Source organism: Hippopotamus amphibius, chromosome 8 (assembly GCF_030028045.1).
Source record: "Hippopotamus amphibius kiboko isolate mHipAmp2 chromosome 8, mHipAmp2.hap2, whole genome shotgun sequence".
NCBI lineage: Eukaryota > Metazoa > Chordata > Mammalia > Artiodactyla > Hippopotamidae > Hippopotamus > Hippopotamus amphibius.
In genome coordinates, this window is record NC_080193.1 from 1,565,408 (window position 1) to 1,590,163 (window position 24,756).

A 24,756-nucleotide genomic window follows, 5' to 3' on the forward strand; every position below is an offset into this window, starting at 1 on the left:
GAGGCCAGCGCTGGGAGATGGCAGGGAAGAGGGTCCCGCCGCTTGGCCAGGAGCCAAGGACATGCCTGTGAGCCCTGACGCGTGCCAACCCCTCTTCTGCATTCCACCCCCCCACAGCCCCGGGCTCTGCTCCCACCCTTGTGAAAGGCGCCTCCCCATGTCTCCCCCCACCCCCCCCACCTGGCCCCCAAGCTCCAGCCTCTCAGGCTAAATCTGCAACCAAGGTAGTGGTCCGTGTGCAGACAGCAGGGCTCTGACCTGCCTGTCACGCAGCCTCGGAGACATGTTTTGTGGAGCTCCCTTGCGGCGGAGCCTGGGCAGGGGGTGAAATCCTAAGGCCTGGTGGCCTAACGTGGGTGCCCCTCGGGCTGGGCAGGCATGGGAAGGCGGCAGGTGGCAGCCTGCAGGGAGGTGTGGCTTGTGGGGTACTTTCTCCACGTGGCACATGGGCGATTCCCTCACGTAAGCTGCTGCCTGCCTCTGTCTTAGAGGAGGGGTGTTTGAGAACCAGAATGGGAACAGGCCCGGGGCGGGGGCAGGCCCCACACTCAGACCTGCTCAGAGATGCCAAGTGGGCAGCGGGGGTCTGGCCCCGGGCAGTGGGTGGGAGTGAGGGCCAGCGTCCGGGGGGGACTTCTCCCAGCCGCCTCCTCCCGCCTAGGACAGTGGGTGGCTTCCGGCCTTCCAGGCGCCCCCGACATGTGCGCACAGCCACTGTGACGTGTCTCACACGCACTGGAGCACGGCGGGAGCCTCGGGCTGGGTCTGCTCCCCGTCCCATGCCCGGTGGCCTCCCTGCAGGACGTGGGCAGAGCCAGCACTCAGGGGGTGTGTGCAGGACGAGGGAGAGGCGAGGGGACAGGGCCAGAGGGCCAGTGGGGACGGGCACAGCCCTCTGACAGCAGGCGAGGTCCCGAGCGCTTGTTCTGGAGGAGAAAATGTGTTTAATGATTTCTGTAGCCTAGAGGACACCGTGTGCAGCCCGGGCAGAGACGTCACACGAAGTAGGCGGCCAGGGCTGACATCTTGTCCTTGGGCCGCCTGGCGCCCGGCTTCCCTGCTGGCCTTCGGCCGCGGCCCCGGCCCCGGCCCTGCCTCCTCCCGGGCCCGCGGTGCATGGGGTGGCAGGAGGCCGCGTGCTTCAGCTCCACCAGCTCCTGGAAGATGGGGTCGCAGAAGACGCAGCCCGTGTGCTGCGTGCCGTCTCCCGGCAGCGGGGACTTGGCCTTGTTGAAGTCGACGTCCAGCAGGGCGGCCTCGCAGGCGCCGCAGGTGTCGGCGGACACGCGCACACGGTGGGCGTTCTCGAAGCAGTGGGCCACCACGCTGCACCTGTTGCAGGCCACCCGCCACTTGGGGCCCGAGGTGGGGTCGAGCACCAGCACGCCGCTCTCGCACTCCACGCACTGACCGATGCCCAGCATGCTCAGCGAGTGCGGGCAGGTGGGGTGCGAGCACTCGTTGCAGCCCGTGCCTGGGGGGGGCGTGATGCACACTCACCCACCTGCCCGCCCGCGGCACCTCCGCCCCGACCTCGCCCAGCAGATCGCACTGCTCTCTCCCTGTGCGCACCGGCCCGGGCTCGTGTCTCTAAGACCTCCTCGAGCTTTGCCGTCCCCCCGCGCGGAGGCTTCCAGAAGGGCTTCCAGGCGGCCCCTAGCCAAGCCCACCCCCCTTTACTTGGCTCCCCGTGGCCCACGTGGGGCCATCGGCTGCCCTGGAAGCTGCTGGAGGGCAGGGGCGGGGCTCCCTGAGGACGGTGGTGACGGGGGGGGGGCGGGGCTCACCCCTTGCCAGGTGGGGCCCCCTCCCTGCACCCCCTCACCCCCCAGCCCAGGAGCACCCCCACTGCCCAGAACCCGATGAGTGGACTACAGTCGTCGCCCAATCACGAGCAGGCGGGGGGCAGACTGGCCGGCCGGGCCCTGAGCGGTGTGCGGGCACACCCCGGCCCTCGGGGCCCTGCGCGCGGAGCACGGGGAGGGCGGGTGTGGGGTCCCCTCGGAGTCCAGCGTGGCACGCGCAGGGGCCACAGGTGCCCGGGGGCGGGCGGGCTGGCCGGCTCGCGGGGAGCGGCTCACCTTTCTTCGCGTCTCGGAAGGGTGGGTGGTTGGAACAGTACGGGCACAGCGGGTAGCTCTTGCCGCGCGAGCCCGACGACCACAGCACCAGCTCGAAGTCGTCCAGCGGGCACCGGAGCTCCTTGTAGAGCTTGATGGTGCCGTTCTGGGGGAGGGTGTAGGTCTCGTCACAGTGGGAGCAGTGCAGGCGGCTCGGCTTGGCCTGGGGCAACGTCGGGGTGTGGGCACGGGGCTGCTGGGGCCTCGACCCTCCCGCCCACCCCGTTCTCCCCGGGACACAGGATACATGACGTGTGAGACGTAATGTGTAACGCCCGTAACACGGAACACACAGTGCAAAATGCGAATGCGCAACTTGCAGTACAGAACGTTGCCAGGGCCTCTCAGGCGAGGACCCCGGCCACCGAGTCCCAGGACACTCGCCACACACGCGCACAAAAGCTGAACTCCCTGCACACAGGTTAGTACGCGTGACAACAGGGAACGTGCTGGCAAGAGGACCTGGACAGCTCCCGCGCTGCTGGGGCCTGCGGGCAGCGGTGGGGTCTGCCGGCATGGCTGCCCAGGCCTGCAGCGAGGCCCGCGGGGTGGCGGGACCGCCCGTCTGCGCACACCTGCCCCCTCCGCCTCCTACCTGGATGAACTTCATGAACCGGTGGCACTTCCCGCAGCGGGAGAGGGGCTTGCCTGTGGCCGCAAGGGGCGAGAAGGACACCTCCATCAGCTCGTCCATGCCTGAAAGGGAGCGGACGGGACTCAGCCCCGGCCCCGGGCCGCCCGCCGGCCTGACAGGCAGCATTCTGGGTGGACCCACCGCACTGGCCAAGGGTCTGCGGGGGAACACGGCCGCCCTGGGGCTGGGGCCTCTGTGGCGGTAACTGGAAGCGAGCGGCAGCCCAGCCTCGTGCGCTGCGTGTGCTGTCACCACGCCGGCTGCAATCCTGACGGCAGCCTGCAGCCCGCAGTCCGGGTCTGGGAGCTGGAACGGCTGCCGGAGCTGAGGGGCAGGGGAGAGGCGGGCCTCACCCGCAATGGAGTCCACGAAGTAGTGAAACTTCCTCTTGAAGATGTCCAGAGTGTGGCCCAGGACCTGGCGGTGGTCGGCCCTGCCCTGTGCGATCAGGTTCAGCTGTCTCTCCACCGCGCTGCGGATGGTGGGCTGCACGAGCTCCGCGTCTGCGGGTTGGGGGGGGTGGGGGGCGGCACTGGGTCCTCACGCCTCGAGGACCTGCTGGGGCGGCCGGGACACCCCGTCTCGGGACACGTCACAAGACGAGGCTGCTCGCTGGGGTGTGCACTCCTCCCTCCCCCATGGCCCGTCAGGGTCCCTCAGGACAAACGGCACTGCGACAAGGACCCCGGGGCCTGGTCCGCAGGGACGCGCCCAGGCCCCCCCTCTCGGACCCTGACACGCATCCCCGCGTCCAGCAGCCTTGCTGGGGCGGGTCCCCGGTGTGGCTGGAGCCGCCCCTGGCCGTGGGGGCTGAGGGCTCATGGCAGGGCCGGGTCTGTGGGGGGCGGCGCCCGGCAGCCGGGCTCACCGATCTTATAGTAGCCGTGCACCAGGACGATGCCAAGGTTGGTGGGCTTGAGCCGGCGCCCGCTCTCCACGACCACGTAGTTGCGCTGGCAGATGTTGTTGATGTGCACGGGGATGCTGGCGTCGGTCCCTGAGACACACACGGCGGCCCGTTGGACGCGGCTCCACCCTCACCCCGCCTGCCTCACAGCCCCGCCCCCGGACACCACCCCACGGCCTTATCCTGGACCGTCCTGTGAACCCGGTGTCGATGCGCCCAGAAGCTCAGAGAGGTTGAGGAACTCTGCCGAGGTCACAGAGCTGGGCCGCCTGCCCCTCACATCTGGTAAACGTGAACTCTGTGGCCTCTCCCTGCCTGGACCCCGTGGCACCCACAGCTCCCTAAAACCAGGGCCCCGGCCCCACGGGCGCAGAGGACCCTCCCTGCCGAATCGAACCTCTGAAACCCACCCGCGGTTTGCCCGCTTCCCAGCTCCCAGTGCCTCGTGACCAGCCCCCAGGGTGGGCTCCCAGCTGCCGGGAGCACCTCCCCTGCAGGTGTCAAGGTCGCATGGCGCTGCCAGAGGCTGCCTTGGCTGCTGCCTGAGGCCCACGGCTGGCAGGACGAGGCGGCCAGGCTCTGAGCCCCGCGTGGCTCCGCAGGGCTGCGTCGCACACTCCCACGGCCCCTCCTGCACTCGGGCCACAGCCCCGGGGCTCCTGGCCAGCAGGGCTGCCCTTGACCACTGTCGGAGGTCTCTGACACGGCTGAGCGTGTGGCCGTGAGACACCTCGGACGTCCCGACCACGAGAAGGGGCGGAGGGCGCCAAGGGAGGGGCGCCCACACCCGCAGCAGGCTGAGGACCGCCAGGGCCCACCGCAGGCCCCCAGGTCCCCGGCAGCAGGAACCCAGCCCTCCAGTCAAGGCCACTGCTGTCACCAGGACCCCAGGCTCAGGTGAGAGGCTCCCTGGCAGGCACCTTTGGGACTGTCAGTGACAGACCAGAGCCCAGGTCCCGTGGCCTGGTCATCCCGCAGCCCTGCAGAGCCGGTCCACCGAGAGGGGCCTGGTCCGCTGGGGCAGGGCATCAGGGAACAGGCAGCGCCGCTAGGAGCGGGCAGTGCCTGGGGAGGAGGCCCCGGCACGAGGCTGGCCTGGGGTGTGAGGACTCGGGTCCCAGCCCCGGGCCCGGGCGTGCGGTGAGACGCCCTCGCCCGTGAGGCGTGCACGTCAGCGACCCCACTTCCGAGCCCACGTGCGCCCTGGAGACGCCCACGCTCACGGGGAGATTCCGGGCGCCAGGGTGGGCGCATCCACTCCCCACGCAGGGACGCGGTGCCGTGGGGACGTGGCCTTCCCGCCGCCTTGCGGACCTGGTCTGAGCTTCGGGGGAGTCGCTAGCACATGGGCCAACGCTCAGCCCTGGGGGCGGTGGTTAGTGCCTGTGAGGGCAGGCGTCGGCCTTCCAGGCAAGGCCGGGTCCCGAGGGGGAGGCCTCGGCAAGGGGCTGCCCGCGGCCGCCCGGCCCGGCTCAGCTGGCCGCCCCGGGGCCCAGGCCCACCGATGCCGTGCTTCTCCATGAGCGTGATGAGCTCGGCCTCTGTCAGGTAGTCGGGCGGACTCGTCTGCTTCTCCAGCATCTTGACCTCGGCCACAGCAAGGGTGTCGCCCCGCTGGCAGGTGGGCAGGCTCTCCTCCAGGGCCACACTCTGCCAGGGCATGATCTCCGTGAAGCCTGCGGGGACAGGGCACCGCCACTCAGGGCCTGCGGCTGCGCGTCCACGTGGAAGAGGCGCGAGCGGCGCCCACCTGGCTGCACCTACCCGGGGAGATGACGGTCTTGCCCGTGCAGCTGAAGCGCTCGGGCCCGATGCGGAAGGAGATGGTGCTCTGCAGGTACCTGCAGTCGTGGCTGACGGTGGCGATGAAGTGCCGGGTGATGTACTCGTACAGCCGCCAGGCCTCGCCCCCTGCAACAGGCGCGGCGGCTCAGGGCCGGGCCGTGGCCCCCAGTGGCCGCGGGGCTTGTGCTCCAGCAGCGGGGCCCGGCAGCCAGGGCCAGCCCGCCACAAGCTGGCGAAGGGGGACGGGACACACAGGAAGGAGCGCGAGCGGCTCCAGACCCGGGCGGCTCCTTCAGGCCCCGCCCCCGCCCCGCTTCCGGGTGGCACTGCGCTTCGAGGCCTGGCCTGTCCCCGTGAGTGACCTGCCACCGTGCCTCAGACGGGGGCTGCACACACGGCCTCCCGTCTCCCTCCCCCGCCCTCTCCCGGCACGCGGGCCACCAGCAGCGCCTCTCGGGCGGGAAGCAGGGCGTGCCCCACGGCCGAGCCCGTCACCCCGCCCCGGCCTCGTCCCGCCCGTCCGTGGCCTCCTGCCCGGCCCGGCCTTCTGCTCCGGGGCCTCCGAGGCAGCGGCTGCCCCGTGTCGCACACCCGCCGCCGCCACATCGTTCTTGTCCCGCCCATGGCAACGGAGCACAACTTTCAGGGGGCCCCTTCGCCGCAGCCGGGGCAGGTGGGGGCCCCACACTGCCAAGGGGCCTGACCCCGTCCGTGAAAGGTGCCGCGTCACCGAGGCGCCTCACCCTGCCCTCCCGGCACGCTGGAAGCCCGCGTGCGTGTGTGCGCGCCCGTACCTAACTCAGCCTCCGTGGCCGACTTCATGGGGGTGATGGGGGGGTGGTCGCCGGCGTCGTGGCCCTTCCGCGGGCGGTTGATGCCTTCCGCTAACAGCCGCCTCACCTGAGGGGAGAGCCCGGGGCGGGGTGTGAGCTGGGCACGCCCGCCAAGCCCGGCCCGGGGGCCACGGGTCCCGGCCTCACCGTGTCGGCCCAGCAAGGGTGGTTGGCCTGCTGCCGCAGCGGCCCCCTCAAGTCGAAGCTCTCCGGGTAGTGGGTGGTCTCCGTGCGCGGGTAGCTGATGTAGCCCTGCGTGTAGAGCCGCTCGGCGGTCTGCATGGCGTGCTGCGGGCCCATCCCTGCCAGACACGCGGGCTCAGCCGCTCAGATGCCGGACGGCAGGCACCCCCGGGCCCCGGCGCCTGCGTCCGCACGGCAATCCAAGGCTGAGACCCCCACCAGGGGCCACCGTCACCCGGTGCCTTCGGCACGCCTGCACCCTGCTCGGCCTGGGGCTGCACCCACACCCGGGGTCCACACGAGCCTCCAACCTGAGCCCCCGGGTGTGTTTGCGCTCGCTCACGGAGCTGCAGGCCGCTGGCGGGGCTCACCGCTGCTCCGCCCCTTCTCGCTACGGTGCAAGTGAGGCTCAGGGCCACGGCACACCCGTCACACCGGCCGAGTGCCCCGCCCGCACCGGGCCCCTCCCTGCACCAGGGACGCCGTCACGGCTGCCCCCTCGGGGAGTGAGTGGCCATCACCACAACCGCCGCTGTCGAGACGTGCCGTTCCACGCCACATGACCCTTACGACAACGGGGAGAGAACTTGGGTAGCACGGTCACCCTATTTTCTCAAGAGGAAGCCGAGGCTCGGGGACAGGAAGGAAGTGGCCCAGCATGGGCTGGGACCCGTGTCTGGCTTGGCAGCGGGCACTCCACGGTCTAACGCCTCTCAGGGGACTGCACCGCCAGGGACACGTGAGGGCCCCGTGGCTGCTCTGACACTTAGCGGTACAAAATGGTCTGTATCGTCCCCGTAAGTTCAAAGACACTGTTGAGTGTTAAGCACGGTCCTGGGAAACGGAATCCTCTCCCCTGTTACCTGCTTCCACTCTGGGATTTAACAGAAATGAAACCTGAGAGAGGCTCTGATTCCCTCGAAACCTGGGGGACACGGCGTGGAGGGGGTGCCGGCAGAGGTGAGAGCAAGGGTGCCGCAGCAGTGCTGAACGCGGCCGCCATGTGCCTCTCCCAGGAAGTCTCTAGGGGCGTCGAGGCAGCGTCCCCACTCACCCAGGGAAGAGCTGGCCACACGCAGCATCTCCACGGTGTTCAGGGCCAGTGGCCTCTGCTTGGCCTTCTCCTTCTTGCTCGTGGCCTCCACCTGGGGACAGATCAGATTCAGGGGTGCAGGCGGGGAGATGCCACGACAGGCTCAGGATGTGCGGCCAAAGGTCTGGACTCTCTCATTTATCCCCCCAGCTTCTCCGCTTCTTTTCACAGTGGCCTCAAGACTTGAATGAACAAGTGTTTAGGCCCAGGAAAGGAAAACAAAAGAAAATCCTTTTCTACAGAATTTTCTAGGGAAAGAGAAAACCTGGAGGAACAGGGAGGAGTCAGGAGAAGGAGCTGTGTATTTGAAACCCGACGGGAGCGAGTGTCTGGCAGGTTGTGGGGACGGTGGGGGGCCGGGGGCCTCAGGGTGAACGCCTGTCACAGGGGCAGCCGTTTACCCCTCAACACGCCTGCTGGTGTAGCTACACCCGCCCGTGTGTCAGGAGAAGCTGCAACCTGGGATTTTTTAATGAGAAATCTAACTTCTAAATGTGGGTAACCATTTTGGAACTTGGTAAATACCACGTGCTTCAAGGAAAAGGTGAGCAACTGTCAGCCTCTGGGCTGAACAGCTATAGAAGAGATGACTGCTTTGTCTGTGACAAAAACAACCCAAACCTCTCAACAGCCACGCCTCACCCCTGCCAAGCCCACGTGGGCCTGGTCAGGGCTGCGCCCCCTGAAATCCGGACAGACAGACGCGGGGGTAACACTGAGGCCAAGCGGCGTCTGTGCACCTGTGGAGGCTGGGATCAGGAGGAGGGCACCCAGGTGCGGTGGGTGTGCCCGGGGCCTCCAGCTGTTGGCCTGAGGTGTCACACACGAGGGCCATCAGGGCGGAATCCCCCCAAAGGCGGTAACACCCACGGGCACGTGGAGGCGCAGAGCAGGTGCACAGGGCACTGCAGCCACGGCCTGGGCAGGAGCTTCCTAGCAGGAGTAACCGCTCCTCCTTCTCAGCGGTCTCTGTTCCGGAAACGCAGAGAGGGACGTGAGCCTGGGCCACAGAGGCTCCCGAGCCCCAGGCGGATGGGACTGACGGGGGGCCGCGCCCACCTGGGCCTCCTTCTCCAGCCTGGTCATGTTGAGGAACATCTGTGCGATCTCCCGGTCAAACACGCGCACGCGGTCCCAGTCCAAAAGGAGGGACCGGTCCTTGTCGGCGTCCACCTGCAGGAGGGGAGGGGAGGGGAGAGCCCAGGAAAGTGTCCAGGGGAGCCGTCACCGGCAGGGAGGATGGGGGCAGGCAGAGCTGCCCCTCGCTGGGGCCCCAGCTCTGAAGTCCCGCAGAGCTGTGCCTGCCCATGTGACGCCCGTGTGCAGGTGGAGGCCCCGCCCCTCCCCGAGTGGAGGCTGCTCTGCCGCCAGGCCTCCCCGCTGAGATCAGGCTGCTGGCCCCAGGAGGGCGAGGCCGAGGCAGGTGTCCTCAGGGCGCGATGGAGGCCCTACCTCTCACGCCGCCCCTGCACCCCTAAGCCTGGGTGGCATCAGGCGTGGCCCCACCTAGGGGACCACAGCCGCGTGCTGACTAGAGCAGCTCTGCATCACGCTCTAGATCCTACAGAAAGCTTCCACTTGACTTGGAGAAGAGGTTCCAAGTAAGATTTTTTAGAAGCTCCAACGTCAGTGGCGCATAGCCCTCTGTCCCGTCCTCGGTCTGACTGCCCCAGCTGTGGGCCCGGCGGCTGACCTCACCCCGCGCTGCCAGAGTGTCTGGCCTGAGCCTGTCCTGCCGCCTCCAAAAAGGCCGGAGGCCCTGTTGCGGGCCCCCGCAAGCACCGCCTGGCTGGACAGGCACCACAGCTGTGCCCTCGTCTGGGGACCGTGACGGGGACGGCGGAGGCTCTCGGGACCCATGCCCAACCCGGAAAGGCCCCATGGGAACAGGAGAGGACGCAAACCTTGGCCTGCAGCACCCAGTAGGTCTCCGGCTTGAAAGACTGGATCTTGTCATGTCTCTCTACGCAGAAGCCCAGCGTGGGGGTCTGGCATGGCCCGAAGGAGATGAGCGAGCTGTCGAGGTTGCCGTACTTCCCCTGGAAGTATTTCGTCTGAAACCTAGGAAGCGGGAACACGTAGGTCACGTGCTCATTCCAGCACCATCGTCAGCGGCCCTGGGGAGGCAGGCCGGGGCTGGCGGGTGCGGGAGGGGCCCAGGCGGCGGCTCCCTGCTCGGGGGGCGGAAAGCGAAGAGCAGAGGTTCTGCCCACCCCGCCGAAACCTCCGTTTTATTCTGCTCCCCCCTCCCACTCCAGACCCACCCGCTCTGCTTGTCAGGCAGGGACCTCTGTGCTCGGTGCCAGCTAAAGGCACGGTCTTCTCAGGGATTTGAAAACGTGGACCATCTCCGTCGCGGACCAGCTGCGGGGAGGCAGGGACAGGCGAGGCGGGGCCGGGGCGCACCTGGTGAAGGCGCAGCCGATGCGCAGGTCCAGCTCCTGCCGCGCGTCCACCGAGAGCGCCTCGTTGTGGTCGGGCTCGCCCAGCCGGGCCATGGCGGCACAGATGTCCGTGTCTGTGATGGAGCTGAACCGGGCCCGGAACACCGTCTTCTCCCCGCCGTGGGCCTGATTCATGACGGGCAGCACGGCGTCCAGGACCTGGGGAGGCGGCCGGCGGTCAGGCCCACACCGCACCTCCCCAGGTGCCCGCCGCAGCCTCAGTCTGCACGGGCCTCCCGCCACTCGCTCGCTTCCTTCCTTCCACCACGTTCAAACCCGCTTCCTACAGTGGCTTCCACCCCCGAACCAAGAGGCGCTTGGCAAGGGACCCCAGCCCCCAAGTCCACCCGCTCCACCCACTGCCCCGTCTTCTCAGGAGGGAGTGCTGGGAGGGCCGGGGGATCCGGGAGGCTTTCCAGAGACTGGAAGGAAGACCAGAGAAGGAAGAAGAAAAGGCAGCAGACAGGAGTGGGGGCCGGGGCGGCGGGGAGACTGGGGGCCTGGAGCGCAGACACGAAGAGTTCGTGAAGGCCGTGCAGCGGGAGGGGAGTCGCCCGGAGCCTGGCCACGCAGCTCCCTCCTAGGGAGGGAGAGGCTGCATTTCTGAGGGGAGCAAGCCCGTGAGCTGCCACCGTCCTCCCCCCCAGACGCAGAGGTCCCTGGGGAGGAGCAGGCCTGTAGAGGAGGGGCCGGGAGAGGGGTGTCTGGGAGCAGCTTCCTGAGGAGCCAGGCCCTGGGTGAGAGCTGGGGTGTCCCAGCCTGCAGGGCTCCTGCGGGAGGCAGGCCTGGGAGCCGCCCCCTGCTTCCCGCCTGGGGGAAGGCGCCCGGGCTGGCAGAGGCGGGAGGCGGGAGGGCATCGCGGTGGAGAGGACAGAGCTGGGGGGGTGGGGCAGAGGAGAGGCAGGCGTGTGAGAGGGTGTCAAGCAGCGCGGGCTGAAGGTCCCTGCACGGCGCCGGCAGGGCTCGATGCTCAGAACCCAGCCCCTCCTCCAGGCAGCCCCCCCCCGGGAAACCCTGCTCCGCGGCCTCCTCACAGGGAGCTCATCAGGCGAAGGGACCCTCGCTCCCCCGGGCAGAGCCCGTGCATCTTAACACGACCACAGGATCTCCAGAACGAAGGGAGGAGAGGCACTGGAGCCAGCGCACGGGTGCCCCCGGCCGCGTCAGCCCCAGAGGCGGCGGCGGAAAGGCCGACGTGCGGGCCCCCAGCGCCTCACCTCGAAGCAGATGTTCTCTCCCTCCTTGTCGCAGTCCAGCCACAGCACGACGTGGTCGCAGCCTCTGCCCTCCACCTGCGCACAGCACACGGGACTCGCGCCTGCCTCGGCCCCCGGGGCCCACCACGGCGCCCCTGCCCGGCTGGTGGAGTGGAGCCCGGCCCTCAAGGCCCCGTTAGGAGGCCCGGAGCCCAGGGCAGGGCCCAGGCTGAGCCAGGGAGCCGGCTACAGTCAGGCTGGCTTAGCCTCTCGGCAAAGGATTTAGTTCAGAACTGTTTTTTGGACAAAAAACAGTTATAAATGCCATGTGATCTTAACCCCCAAAACTGCATTAAAAAAGACTTGAAATAAAACACCTAAGTATTAACAGTAGTTGTCTTGGATAGCTTTTTTTACTTCCTTGTATTTTCTAATTTTCATCACATGTATGCATTTGTTTTAAAATGAGGAAACCACCACCACCAAACTATTTTAAAAAGGAGGGTCCTGCCCTGGGGGCTGAGCGACGGGGGTGCCCAGGCCAACGGTAGGGAGGCATGGGCCCAGGGCGCCTGGGGGGCGGGCAGGGGGCGCGCTCACAGCCCGGACGCACCTGCAGGAACTTCACCATGTTGAGCTTGGGGTTGGCCTCCTTCTTCTCTGTCGGGGCCTGGCTGAACAGCTCGGCGGGGTCCACCTTGTCCCACTTGTTGTACTTTCCTACGCACACGGGCACGAGACGTCAGAATCACACTTCACGCCTCCCGGGACTTGGACCCCACGAGGAGGGTGGGAGGAGGAGGCTCAGAGAACCCTTTCCCAGGAGCAGGGCCTCCCTCCGCCTGAGCTGTGAGCCAACACCATGCTTCAGCCTCACATGGGAGCTGCTCTCGGATGCTCCCCACAGCTGGGGGCACCCCTCCTGGCTCCTGGAGGGCTCACTGCCCAGGCACAGAACCACGCCACTCATGCCCTGTCTCCTCCTGAAGCCGGTTTCTGTGCCCTCCCCCCGCCCAGTGCTGGCCGGCCCCCGAGAGCGCTCGGTGGATCCCAGGGGCCTCAGTGTCCTCAGGTCCCCTGTCCAGTCCCCCCGCCGACTTCTCCACTGGGCGTTCGGGCCTTGTGTGCCCAGCCTGTAGACTTCCTTCTAGGCCTCGCTGGTCAGACAGAGCCAAGTTCAAGCCCCAACTCCCCGTCTGCTGCTGCTGGCGGTGACTTCAGGCCCCGCCACAAGGGCAGCGAGACCAGCCGGGGCTCTGCTGCGCATGGCCTGCCCTCGGCGCTGCACCTCCTGCCCCACGGGGGGCTCGAGCAGTCCTGGGAGGCGACGGCACTGTCCTCAGACCCTTCACACACGAGGGGCCGGGAGGTCCAGCCCCGGCGGAGTGAAGGTCAGAGCCCAGGGCAAACCCACATCAGCCCCGGCCCTGCGCCCAGCCCCACTGTGTCACGGACACTGGCCTTCCAATCGCCACCGAGCAACCGTGGGACAGAGGTCATGCGGCAGCCCTCTTCGGAATGCCTAAACAGGCCAGGTCCCCGCTCAGCTGGGCACCACGCCTCCACGCTGCACGGGAAGGTGCAGGACCCGCAGTGACCGAGGAGCACCGCTGGGACAGGGACGCCAGGTCGCTCTCCACAGTCTGCTGGCCTCGGGACTCGTGGGTTCTGGACAAACCTCTCTGCCCGGAGGCCGCCTTGGGCTCCACCTGGACCCCGGGCAGCCCTGGGCAGGGCTCCTCAGTGCAATGGAGGGGAGGCAGGGGGGCAGGGGCTCACCCAGGAAGTCCAGGGTCATTACGTGACCGCAGACGGACGTCATCTTGAAGCGGACCGGCTGGCCAGCGAAGGTCCCGGTGTACTCGTGCACCGAGCACGTCCCGTTCAGCCCTTTGCGTGAGGACATGCTCCCTGCGGGGGGGGCACAGTCATGCGGGGGCCCCGGAGGGCTGGGGTCCCCTCCCCACAGTGGTCAGCGATAACATCGCTCAGGCCGCCGCAGTCACTGGGTGTGAGAGACCTAACAGCTCTCGGGGGAGACACGCAGAGCCGGGCAGGCAGGGGGCCGGAGCACCCCCTCTGCACGCTCAAGAGCAGACACTCTCGGGCCCTTCTCTGCATGTCTGTGTTCACTCCTGAATTTGATTCTTGCCTCCTTCAAACCCTGCTCAGAGGTTCCCCCAGAGACCCCTGACTACCGAACCCCAGGGTGACCTCTCCACACCCCACCGATGACCCCTCCGCTGAACCTTCTCAGCCTCTGGGGACCGAGTCCTTCCAGGGTCTCCCCTCCCCTCAGACCAGGTCTCCTCAACCCGCTGCCCTGAGGTCTCCCCCGCCCCAGTCGCTGGACTGAGGGGAGGTCAAGGCGGACTCTGGCCATCCTCGGGTCCCCAGCACCCCCCAACCACCCAGGGGCCAGGGTGGGGTGAGGCCAGGTGTTCTCCTTCCTGGGGCCCGGGGGCCAGGGCCACAGCTCAGCCTCGTGGCACCGCTGAGTGGTGTGGGTGCAGCGGCCACAGGGCATCCTCGGGGCTGTGGTGCCCATGGCTTGGCCCCGGTAGACCAGGCCAGGTGGGGTCCTTCCAGCAGACTCTTTCTGCGCCCATGAGCAGGGCTGGTTTCTGCTGCTGGTGACCGACCACCCTGCCCGGCGCCGCACTCGTCCAGTGGCCTGCCTGCCACGGGCAGCCAGCCGTGCCTGTGCCCCACAGGAATGCTGGCTCGCGCTGAGTGTGGAGGTCATCGCCCCACACAGAGCCTGAGTGACTACATGACCGAGGGCTTCATGCACACCTGCTGTCCTGAACAGACCCACTGGGCTATGGTCGCTTAGGAAGAAAGCACTGACCTGCAGAGCAGGAACTCCCATGCTCACAGACCAAAGCCGCCGAGAGCACCGGGGCTGCCCTCCTACCTCGAGAGAGGATTCTGGCGATGGACTGGGCCAAGGACGGCTTCTCGGCCACCATGAGCACGGTCCTCATCTCGCCTCAGGATGCCAGAACCCGGCCTCGCTCCGCTCTCCGGGAAACAGCGGTGAAACAGCTCAGACACTGCCCTGGTGCAGTGCCAGGCCAACTCCTAAGAGAAAAGACACAGAAAACAGCAATGCTTCCAGTGGAACCGGTCACTCTAAACAACAAAACAAACCTGAGGAAAGAAAAAGAAACTCGGGGAAACCTGAAGGCATCCGACAGACAACTGCCCAGGGCAACAGACCAGCTTGGGGCCACAGCTTTGCCTGAGAGAAGCTGAGGTGACCCCATGACCCCAGGCTGACTGTGTCCCCAAATCCACGCCAGGAAGCCTTGGGGGTCTTTGGGCCTGGCCCCCTCCCGTGGAGCTGTCGTTTACCCCCAGGGCAGAGACAGCAGCCCCACCTCGGTGGAGCATCAGGGTGCCCTGGGCACGTTACCCAGTGCAGATCCCGGGCTGGGCGCCCATGTCCTCCTGACCCCGGACTGGGCTGAGACCCACTGGACAGCAGATCCAGCCCCAGCAGAGCTCTAGAGGCCCTTCCCAAAAGGCTCTGACCTGCTCCCCACCTGCCCTGCCCCACCTCGCACTTTGCAGGCCAGGCTCTGGCCAGCTAAATTGGACATTGCTGTCTAAAGAAAAAAATGCATCCGTTTGCCTGGAATGTTCCGCGGGTCCTGGGGAAGGGAGCTCGACTGTCAAACGCCCGGCTCAGGTGCTAACTCTTCCTTAAAGGGTTCTCCCTCTTTACGGGAAAGACAGGATGGATCCTTTTCTGTGACCTGTCTATTCATATTTATACCCAATTTTTTCAAGAGAGCTGCTGTTTTCTTATTTTAGGAGTTGTCTAGATAATAAGGAAATTAGCCCTTTATGGCATGACATGATGTGGAAAACATTCCCCCAAGCAAGAACGAGACTGTACTCATGTCACCAGCAAGGGCTGCAGGTGGTGGGGCTGCGGGGCAGGCAGACCTGGACATGGCTGGTGGAATGTGACCGGAGCGACTTGATGACGTCTCTCACAACTACCAGTGTGGGGCCGCCGCAGCCCCACTTCCAGGGGCGAGCTCAGGGACCCCACAGGGCTTCCTGAGCACCCACTGCACGCTCCGTGTGTCGCCTGGTGCCACGAGGGGCAGGGCAAGCAGAGCAGGGGCGGCACAGGGTGGGCGTGGGCTGTGCAGGGTCTGGGGAAAGAGTTTCAAGGCAGCCCCGGGCCCCCTTCCCCCACCCACAGAAAAGCCAGAGGCCAGAAGGGGAAACTGGCAGCAAAGGGAGTTTCCCACCCCTTCCAAGGTGGTAAAGATTTACCCTGAAACGTTCCCTTAGGTTTTCTCACTTCTATGTCATAAGAGCGGCCAGCAGTTATGGTGTAACTGTCCCACCAGTGTCTTCAGGTGGGGGTGCTGAGCTGCCCCAGGGTCTGGAAGACCAGAGATCAGGCGGCAGGGCCTAAACGCACACGTTCAGCCCTCATCCATTCCGGCCTCTGTGAGCATCCTGGGCAGAGGGGCAGCCCTGCTCACTTCCCTGCAGCGCTAACCACTACACCTGAGAGCCTCTCCATCCACTTATTTGTTTTATTGTCTCACAGTTCCTAGAGCATAAGTAAACTCCAGGAGAACAGGGGTGTTACTCTAATGGCAAGTAGCAGACATTGAGCAAATACTGACTAACTGAATGATTATTGAATAAAAGAGCAATTTTACCTGCAAAGTGAAGAATAAAAATACTGTCTTTGATGCTTAAAATAGAAAAAACTGACTTTAAACCTGTAAGAGGATTGCAAACATTTCACCTACTCAATGTTCTTCTTTCCATGGTGTCAAAGTTTCCAGAGGTTTTACATCTCCACCACTCCCCTTCCTATCTAAAGATCCTAAATACTCTTCCAGTAAGTAAGTAACAAATTCTTCTAATTAACATAAAGATCCCTTTAGAGACAAATATTTTGCCCGAGCATCTTCAAAGGGATTACCTCATCTACCCAGGACAGGGGATACAACGGGACAGTCACCCAGAGTCACGTTAGCGTCAGTCCCAATTTCAGAGCACTTGTCCACCTGTCACTGCGTAGTTGCTACTCCACATCTGATATGTGGCCTGTCTCCAGCGGTTCTGGCTCTAAAGAAACTGGTGTTCTGGTTCAACAGTTTATACTCCAGCAGTGCATGATTACTTTGTAAACTTCTGAGTACCACTGCTTTATTGGGGGGGGAAATCACTTCTTTTAAGGATATGGAATCAAGGAATCTTGGGGGACGGGGTCTTGGTGATGATCCGGTACAACCACCTGAAGGGAGAACGAACTAACACCCAGAGAAAACCATTTTCCAAAGGTAAGCTGGGAAATTTACTGAGTTGGGGCTGAGAGTCATGTTTCCTTACTTCCAGCCAGGTACTTTTTTTTTTTTTTTTTTAACTGCACCAGGTTCCACCTTTTAAAAGATTCCTGCAGTCGTAACTGATTGCCTGTGATCATCTTGGGGCCTCCCTATTTTTCCATCAAGGCACATCTCCAATTTCAGAACGGAAGCCAACGAGAACAGAAGCTGAGGGCAGTGGTCTGTAAACTTCACTGATACACCATCTTAACACCTCTGCCTTACCAACACCAGTATTCACTGAAGTTTTTGCCTGAAGAAAAAGCTTAAATATACAAAAGCGGGAAATTTCATAGCCTCTTAGGAGCTGAACGCCCGTAATCAATAACCAGAACTAGATTCTTCCCAGGAACCTACGTGGGTCTGTCAAGGTCGATCTTGTTGCCTGTCAACGCTCGGGGCCTTAAGTCTGTCCTCTTATTTCAAAATGGGAGATGAGCAAGTGCTAAGAGGATGCTGACAGCAGACACCCCAAATTAGGGCTGTAATGAAGACGGCTGAAAGCCACCCGGAGCAGAGGTTAGCCTGTCATCAGCGAATCAAAGCACCCGATACCACGACGGTAAGTGTCCTGGAGGGACACAGCGGATAAAGTCCTTCCATGCCAGCGTCTTAGGCACGGGTGGACGCAGCTGGGGAGGGGAGGCCTCGCAGTGGTCCGCACAGCACTTACAGCCCTAGGATCTCTCACCTTAGCGACTTCAGCAGACACCTGTGGAGTCAGGGAAAGCGCCCCTTCTACAGCTCCTCCTTCGCAGGCACGCTACAGCCCTACACTGCTGCCTTGCTTCACCTTGCCAGCAGCCCCAGAAGCCTGGGTTGTAACTGTTTAAACGAGGAGCAGACAGCGGTTCAGAGCAACTCAGACTGGTGTCGGTGGTCTCGGACAAGGCTCCAGGGACTCCGCGGCCACCACGCCCGCGCGGGGCTGGCCCCGTCGCCCTGTTCTCACGGGCTGAGCCCCAGGGAGGCAAGACCAGGCCACCGAGGCAAAGCGCTGCCAGGATCCCAGCCCCTCTCCTCGCGAGGAGCCCGGCGCGCCCCGCCCGCGTCTGCACCAGCCGCTCACAGCCACACACGCCCCGGCGCCCTCCATGCCGGGCCGGGGGCGGCACGCGCAGCCTGGACCCCCGACCCTGCCCGGCGCGGCCTCGCCGCCCCGGTCCCCGCCTCGGGGGGTGCGGGGGGCCCGGGGCCGGCTCCCTGCTGCGGGGCTGCGCCCACCCCCCGAGCCGCCCGCCGCTCACCCGCGACCCGGCTCCCGCTCAGCTCCGCCTCCCGCCCCCGGCGGCGACTTCCGGTCCGCCCGCGGACGCCGTCCGCCTCTGCCCTCCGGCGCCGCACGCCCGCGCCCGCGGGTTCCGAGGCTCGCGCGTTCCGGGGCACACCCTCCGCGGGCCCCCGAACCCCACCCGCCCTTTCCGCGCCGAGGTACGCAGAGGTCCCCAAAGCCTCCAGCCCCTTGCTCCCCGCTGCGGGGCGGCAATGATGACAGTTACCTTCAAGGATGAAAACTGCATATACGCTGCTAATAATTAAGTCAAAACCTCAAAACTGCAGATGTGTGTATGGCAGGCTTGTTTCAGCGCTAGAGACGTGTGGAACGTGTGAATGAACCATGTGAAACGCATCTGGAAGATGAATTGGAAAATAAAAGTAACTTTTTGTATTATAGCAATAGGTTTATGGGAGGTTTAAAATAATTTTCGTGGCTTTATTTTAATATCTTTTAAATAATGGCGTGCACACAACCCCTTTGCTCCCTTGGACATGTCCCCCGACTTGCTTGTATCCATAGTCTGGAAAAAGAAAACTCCTACGGTCAAGTTAAGATTGAGAAATGCCGAAGAAATTGAGTCACAGAGAGATTTCACTTTCAAAACAGAACTCCTGGGGCAAACCCACTCCTTGGCAGCTCTTCCATCCCCCAAATGCCAACGCCACCATCTCGTGGATTCCTGTCTTTTTCTCACCTTTGTCTACCCCCATGTTCAAGATACATTTGAGATCCAGTCCGTGCTCCCTGCCTTGGCTGCCACTACCCTCTCTCTGGGGCCCACCCTGCCACCCTACAGGCTGTCTCCACACAGCCCCCATTTAAGGTAGCCAGGGCTAAGGTTGGATCCCGGGTGCTCCCAGCTGGCAGAGAGGCAGAAGCAGAGCCCCTCTGTCATTTAACCCAGCTCAGGGGTCCGTTCTGCAGAGCAGGGGGCAGGACCTGCGGCCTGGACTCGCAGGGGGCGCTGAGTAGCCGGCTCTGGAAGCCTGGGGGTCTCCATCAGCGCTGAGAACTGCAGCTGGCCTGTGCTCTCTGCCTGGGCAGCCCTGCAGCTGAGTTCCCCCCTGCCCCCCAAGACTTTCCAGGGACCTGCCATCAGGCTGTCCTGGCGACCCTTATGTGGACAAATGACCCAGAGTCAGAGGGAGCCTTAGACCCTCCTCACTTATGCACGGGTGCTGGGTGTGGTGGGTGGGATGGCTGAGAGCTCCTGGGATCTCTCTTCTCTCTGCTCAGGTACAGGCTGGACATCTGTCGTCATAGTTCTGTAGTAGTTTACACTAGCACACCCCTCATGATCCAGTGGTTAAGACTCTGCACCTCCAGGGCTTCCCTGGTGGCACAGTGGTTAAGAATCCACCTGCCAATGCAGGGGACACGGGTTCAAGCCCTGGTCCGAGAAGATCCCACATGCCACAGAGCAACTAAGCCCGTGTGCCACAGCTGAACCTGCCCTCTAAAGCCCGCGAGCCGTAACTACTGAGCTTATGCACCGCAACTACTGAAGCTCACTGACCTAGAGCCCGAGCTCCACAAGAGAAGCCACTGCAATGAGAAGCCCATGCACCACAATGAAGAGTAGCCCCCACTCTCCGCAACTACAGAAAGCCCGCGCACAGCAACGAAGACCCAACACAGTCGATAAAAATAAATAAATAAATAAATAAAATTTAAAAATAAATAAATGTTAAAAAAAAAAAAAAAGACTCTGGGCTTCCAATGCAGGGGCAGCAGTTTCGATCCCTGGTTGGGGAACTAGGATCCCGGATGCCACGCAGTGGAGTCAAAGTGTAAAAAAGTCAGCACCACCCCGTGCTTATGCCGTTCTAGGCACGCCTCTGTTATGAACGCATCTGATGCTTGTTGCGACATTACGGACTAGATATTGTTATTATCTTGATTGTACCTGTAAGGAAACAGGTCACACGGGGTGTAAGTGTCAGAGCCACGTTTCAAAACTAGGCAGCTGGGTCCAGAAGGCACCTTCCTGTTTCTTGTGCTCACGTCTTACCAACGTCAGCTCCACGCGGACATCTGCTTTCCTGGCTAATTACGGTATGTTGATATACTATATACCACTGTGACCTTGACACCTGGAAGTCAGTTTGGCTGGACCTATATATATAGATATATATAGATATATATAGATATATATAGATATATTCTTTTTCAGATTCTTTTCCCTGATAGGTTATGACAAGATACTGAATGTAGTTCCCTATACTAAGCAGTAGGTCCTTGTTGTTGATCTATTTTATGTATCGTAGTGTGTATACATTAACCCCAAGCTCCTAACATCCCTCCGACAAGGAACACCTCTAATAAGTACTGCCTCCTAAATGCTCCTGTGAAGGGCTGAACTTGCCCCGTGCGCGTGCGCGGTGTGGATTCAGGGTCAGGGATGGCTGGAGTCAGTGGGCAGCGCCTGTAATACCTCCTCCTGAGCATCGTGGGGCGCTGTGGGCACATCCCTGAGCGAGGCGGAGGCGGTTGCTCTGGATACCAACTCCAGGCTCCTGGTACTCAGTGCCCCAGGGGCCCAGAGCTGCCTTCCAGCCCCTGCCCAGGCCACCCTTCACGGGGCCGTCTCGACGGCACGCAGGGAGGGCGGGCATGGCGCCGAGGAGGGGAGATGCTCTGCACAGAGAGGAGCCCCCCCACTTTCACTGGGGGGACAGGCGAGCCGGGCTGCTCACCTCTAGCTGTGGGGCCTCAGTAGGCCTCGTGTTAGGGCTTTAAATGCTTAGAGAAACTCACGGGGAAGCCATCTAGACGCGGGGCTTTCTTGGTGGGAACATGTAAAATTTTAGAGATTCTATTTCTTTAACAGATATAGGACATGTTAGATTTTCTATGTATTCTTCTGTTTTTTTGGGAAACCGTTTCCGGAGCAATTTGCCTGATTCGTCTAAGGCGTCCGTTTTATGGGCAAACGTTTGCTTTATTCCTTTAGGTCTCACCCTCCCCTGGACTGGGTTGTTCTCCATCGTTTCCCATTTCCAGCCCCACTCTCCACTGCTGTCTGAAGATGTCGCTGGGTGTTATCCTGCGGGGTGGCGTGGGCCAGGGGCAGAGCAGTGGTGGATTCCGGGCCCAGTGCCTGGGGCCGCGGGGGCCGGGAGGGGCTGTGCTGGGGGTCTGACCCCCCAGGCCCCAGGTTTCCTGTCTGCCAACATCTCAGGCTCCCTGGTCAATGCGGGAGGACGGGGCTAGGGGAGGGGAGGACATGGATTCCACACCCAAAGGTGTGAACAGAGAGAAATGAGTTTATCAGAAGCAAAGGAAAAACCAAAGCACAGTTGCAGAACCCAGAGGGGCAGAAACAGCTTCCACGACCTTCCATGACCCGAGGATTTCCCAGATACTTCTCCGGCTTCCCCGACCCTCCACACCCAGCACTTTCCTGTTCCCCACCTGGAGGGTTTGCCCCCAGGGGGACTCTGCCCAAACGCAGGGCGGGACAGACTGTGGCCGCTCACCTCCAGCTTCCCTGGCCCGCCGCAGCCTGCTGGCGCCTCAGCTCACGCCGCGCCTCTGGCCCCAACGCATCGCCCGCCCTCCGCCCGCGGTCCCGCTGTCCGCCTGCCACCTGCTTGTCTACACCAGGGGCCGGCACGGGGTGTCGTGTTTGCCCTGCCCTCGGTCCTTGCAAAATACCTGTCGCCTGGTGCGTATTTAGCAAGTATTCGCCAAATAAACGGGTAATGTGGAGGTCAGCACCGCCAGCGGCTCTGGGTGACGGTGCCGGCCCTCCGCACGCGAGGAGGAGACGAGGCCCCTCGAGGACTGTGGCTGCGTCCCAAGCAGAGCCCGTCCCCGCCCTGTGGAGGGGTCACAGGACGAATTCCCGGGGCTCAGGGCAGCCGGGCTCGAGGGAGCAGGACGGGCACGGAGCAGGCAGTGCCCCGCGGTCCCGTGCGCCGCGTGGGGCTTCCTGACTGTCTGTCTTTGGCTCCAGGGGTCGCGCGAGTGGTGACAGCCCCCCCGCGAGGAGAGGGACGAGGAAGGTGTCGGGTGGGCTGGCGGGACGGAACGCAGGTCCGTCCTTCCCAGCTCACTGGGGAGCGGGCTGCCGGGGCCCCTCCTGCTCCAGTCGAGTCTCCCCGTCATTCCTGGTTCCCCTGTCCCCTCCTCGGGGATCATATTCCACCCACGTGGTGCCGGAGGCCCGGCCTCTGACCTCGCGTCCGGACCCCAGCCCCCAGCCCGCCCCAGCCAAGCCCAGGCCCAGCGCTCGGCCGCTGCACCTGCCTTCCCGGAAGCCATGCCCCAGATCTCTTCCAGCAGATTCCAGCCACGCTTAGTGTCTCCCGCCCCGGGGCGCCTTCTCTGAGCGCTGACTCTGCCCTGTGGTGCGACTTCCTGCCCCGCGTGTGCTGACCCCACTTCCGTGGGAGCTGTCCCGGGCCTTCGGTCTGCCCCCGTGAGGACGGCGGGCCCGGCGCCCAGCACGTGCTCAAGGATGCGTTTCTGCGTTGGATGCCAGCCGTGCACGGGCCTGTTTCCAGTCTCCCAACACCCCCTGAGCTGCTCTGACCTCCAGAGCGCAGAGGAGGACCCCAAGCTGGGGAAGCCAGCCAAGGCCCAATCTCCTTCCACCCAGAAGCAAAACACAGAGCGCGAGGCGGGAGGAGTGGCCCCCGAGGGGGCGGGGCCGGCAGGGCCTTTCCACCCGGTGCCTCGCGCGCCCGCACGCCCCGCGCTCGCACGGTGCGGCCTCCACGTGTGTGGACTGAGCAGACGGGGAACCAGGCCAGGGCTCGCCTGGCGCTGGTGCTCAGGAAGGGGAGTGACGCAGAGGAGAGGAAAGCACAGCTTCAGACAGCACCAGGGAGATTTCCTCCCTGTTCCATTCAAACAACGTGGGCCCAATGGAAAGTCTGTGCTCCCAGCCGCTCTCGCCTCTGCCTGTAGGGGAGGGGTACCGCTGCACGTGGGGTCTGGCGCCCGGCCTGCAGCAGCACCTGCAGCTCGGCCTGCACCTGGCTCAGCTGCCGCTGCCAGGCGGGCCCCCAGGGGAGGCTGTGCAGGTACCGCAGCGCTCAGAGGGGACGGCGTGGAGCACGGCCTCAGCTCTGGCAGGCCGGCTGCTCACTCCAGCAGCCTCCGCGGGCCGGCCCTGGAGGCCGGGTTGTCCGAGGGGCCCGCGGACCCGAGGCCGGCACAGCGGCCCAGCGCGGGCAGGAGGGCGCCCCGTGTGCGTCCTTCAGCCAGCAGTGCTTCAGGCCCAGCTGCCGTGGCGTCACCGAGCCCACCTTCAGCGGCATCTCTAAGGGTCCAGGGACCATGTGGGACAGGCTGCTGCCACTCAGGTCCGGCTTCTTCAGGTGGGCAGCGTGGAAGCTCTGGGCCAAGCGGGAGACATCGGTGCCCGGGAGCGGCCCGGGGCCCATCTCCAGGGCCAGCAGCGCGCCTGCAGGCGGCTGAGGAGAAGAGGCAGCACTCTCGGGGGGCCGGGCCCACAGAGGCGGCCCGTCCGCAGGCCAGCTCCTCACGTGGCCGCACGCCCTTGCGGCCACAGCACTGGCTGCGTGTCAACAGACCCCCTGCCAGGTCCTGCCCTGACCCCTCTGACTCTAAACCTGTGGGAGAATGGGCCCCACAGTGTTCACGCCCAGTGTGGCTGCTGACAGGAAGAGCTCCTCTGAAGTTGAGTCCATGGGGTGAGGTGATGCGCAGGCTTGGGTTTGGGGAAGCTGGGCCTGGGTGTACAGAAGCCCCCCCCACCCAGGTGCATGGAGGGAAACGCTCCCCCGCCCCCCAGCTGTCCCGTGAGCCCTGCCCTCCTCTCAGCGCAGCTCCAGGAGCAGGGGCTGAGCTGTCAGGGCCCAGGCTCCCAGGCCACGGCCCTGATTCCCAGAGCCGGTGAGACCAGGCCCGACCTTCCGCCCGGCTCCCCGCCTGACTCCACACGGGAGCCTCCTGGGGACCCAGTGGAGGCCCCCGGCCGCCCTTCCCCTGAGCACGTGGTGCAGGTTACCCAAGGGGTAGGAGTAGGACAGCCGCAGCTCCTGCAGGCGGCCCAGCTTGCCGAGCAGGACAGGAAGTACCTGGAGGCCTGGCCGCCGTGTGGGGGGAGGCCCGGGGGCAGCAGCCGCCACGCGGCCACGCAGGTGGCGGACCCAGCCCTGCTGCGCGGCGAACAGGCCCTGCTCCGACGACTCCCGGAACCAGCGCTCACGGCCAGCTCCCGGATGAAGCCAGGCCCAGGGTCCTGGGGACACCGTCAGGCTGCGGAAAGGCATCTCCTGGACGTGCAGCTCCCGAGAGCGCAGGTGCGGGCTCCGCCGCCGCTGTCCACCTTGTTCAGGAGGCCAGCGAGGAACGTGTCCCACTTGAAGGGGCCGCGCAGGAAGAGAAGGTTGATGTGCGATTCCACCGGCTCCCACGGCTGCCTCGGTCCTTTCTGCAAGCGCCCCGCCGGCCGTGGCCTGGCCGGGGCCGGGGGCGTCGCGGGCTTGACTGTCTACGGCAAGCAGAAAGGGAACCTGGCCAAGGCCTTGCAGGCGCCTCTGCTCTGGACCTGCTCAGAGTCCAGGGTCAAATCCAGCAGCCTCAGCCGTGACCTCCTGTGAGGACGAGAGCAGGGCGAGGAGAGGCTCGTGGGTGAGGGATCCTGGCCCTGCTCCCAGCGCCAGCCCCCTCGGCCTCACGCTCTCGTGGGTGTTCCCTCCCCACCGGGCTCCTTCCGGTCCCCACCCTCACACAAGCAGTACCACACCCCCCGGAAGGTAACATCCTTCCGCGCATCCTCACTGCTTCACCCAGAAACCCAGGGATCCCCCACTGGGAGCCCTGGATAACGGTAGCGTTTCCCTCCCTGTCTCCCTGCTCTCTCTCCTGGACTCTCCGCGGTGCTGCCTCGGTCCCAGCACCCAACACCTGGGACAAGCCCCTGGGCAGGGGAGGCCTCCAG

The 24,756-nt window shown here is 64.2% G+C and overlaps 2 protein-coding genes across 7 annotated transcripts; one reads left to right on the forward strand and one right to left on the reverse strand.

Annotated features, from left to right (window-relative positions):
• Nucleotides 1–192: 192 nt before the first annotated feature.
• Nucleotides 193–17,837, reverse strand: TOP3B (DNA topoisomerase III beta). Of its 6 annotated transcripts, none has more exons than XM_057746442.1 (18): nt 17,253–17,837; nt 14,113–14,279; nt 12,975–13,106; nt 11,809–11,915; nt 11,217–11,291; nt 9,962–10,158; nt 9,460–9,616; nt 8,615–8,728; nt 7,517–7,607; nt 6,427–6,581; nt 6,241–6,346; nt 5,426–5,572; nt 5,164–5,337; nt 3,623–3,751; nt 3,108–3,257; nt 2,716–2,816; nt 2,082–2,283; nt 193–1,474 (listed from the first exon to the last, which is right to left on the reverse strand). In XM_057746442.1, exons 2-18 carry the CDS (start codon nt 14,180–14,182, stop codon nt 996–998), a joined length of 2,586 nt encoding a protein of 861 aa, XP_057602425.1. In that variant the 5' UTR covers nt 14,183–14,279; nt 17,253–17,837; the 3' UTR covers nt 193–995. The 6 variants fall into 6 exon arrangements, with proteins under 6 accessions (XP_057602425.1, XP_057602422.1, XP_057602421.1 ...); XM_057746439.1 differs by adding an exon at nt 15,489–15,600 and having other exon boundaries at nt 2,082–2,816; XM_057746438.1 differs by having other exon boundaries at nt 2,082–2,816.
• On the forward strand, nt 16,453–18,849 carry LOC130858440 (skin secretory protein xP2-like). The gene is made up of 3 exons (XM_057744850.1): nt 16,453–16,516; nt 17,320–17,992; nt 18,765–18,849. The coding sequence occupies exons 1-3, from the start codon at nt 16,453–16,455 to the stop codon at nt 18,847–18,849; spliced, it is 822 nt and encodes a 273-aa protein (XP_057600833.1).
• The last annotated feature ends 5,907 nt before the right edge of the window (nt 18,850–24,756 follow it).

What these genes read in the sequence shown, in the direction of transcription:
- TOP3B (XM_057746438.1), bottom strand. Translation starts at nt 14,182, where the DNA reads ATGAGGACCGTGCTCATGGTGGCCGAGAAGCCGTCCTTGGCCCAGTCC. An exon ending in ATCGGCTGCGCCTTCACCAG is followed by an intron (nt 9,617 to 9,961) that starts GTGCGCCCCGGC and finishes CCCGCTTCCTAG; the next exon opens with GTTTCAGACGAAATACTTCC. An exon ending in CATGGAGAAGCACGGCATCG is followed by an intron (nt 3,752 to 5,163) that starts GTGGGCCTGGGC and finishes TGTGTGTCTCAG; the next exon opens with GGACCGACGCCAGCATCCCC.
- LOC130858440 (XM_057744850.1), top strand. Translation starts at nt 16,453, where the DNA reads ATGATCCGGTACAACCACCTGAAGGGAGAACGAACTAACACCCAGAGA. An exon ending in GAGAAAACCATTTTCCAAAG is followed by an intron (nt 16,517 to 17,319) that starts GTAAGCTGGGAA and finishes CCTCCTTCGCAG; the next exon opens with GCACGCTACAGCCCTACACT. An exon ending in CCCGCCCTTTCCGCGCCGAG is followed by an intron (nt 17,993 to 18,764) that starts GTACGCAGAGGT and finishes TCCGTTCTGCAG; the next exon opens with AGCAGGGGGCAGGACCTGCG.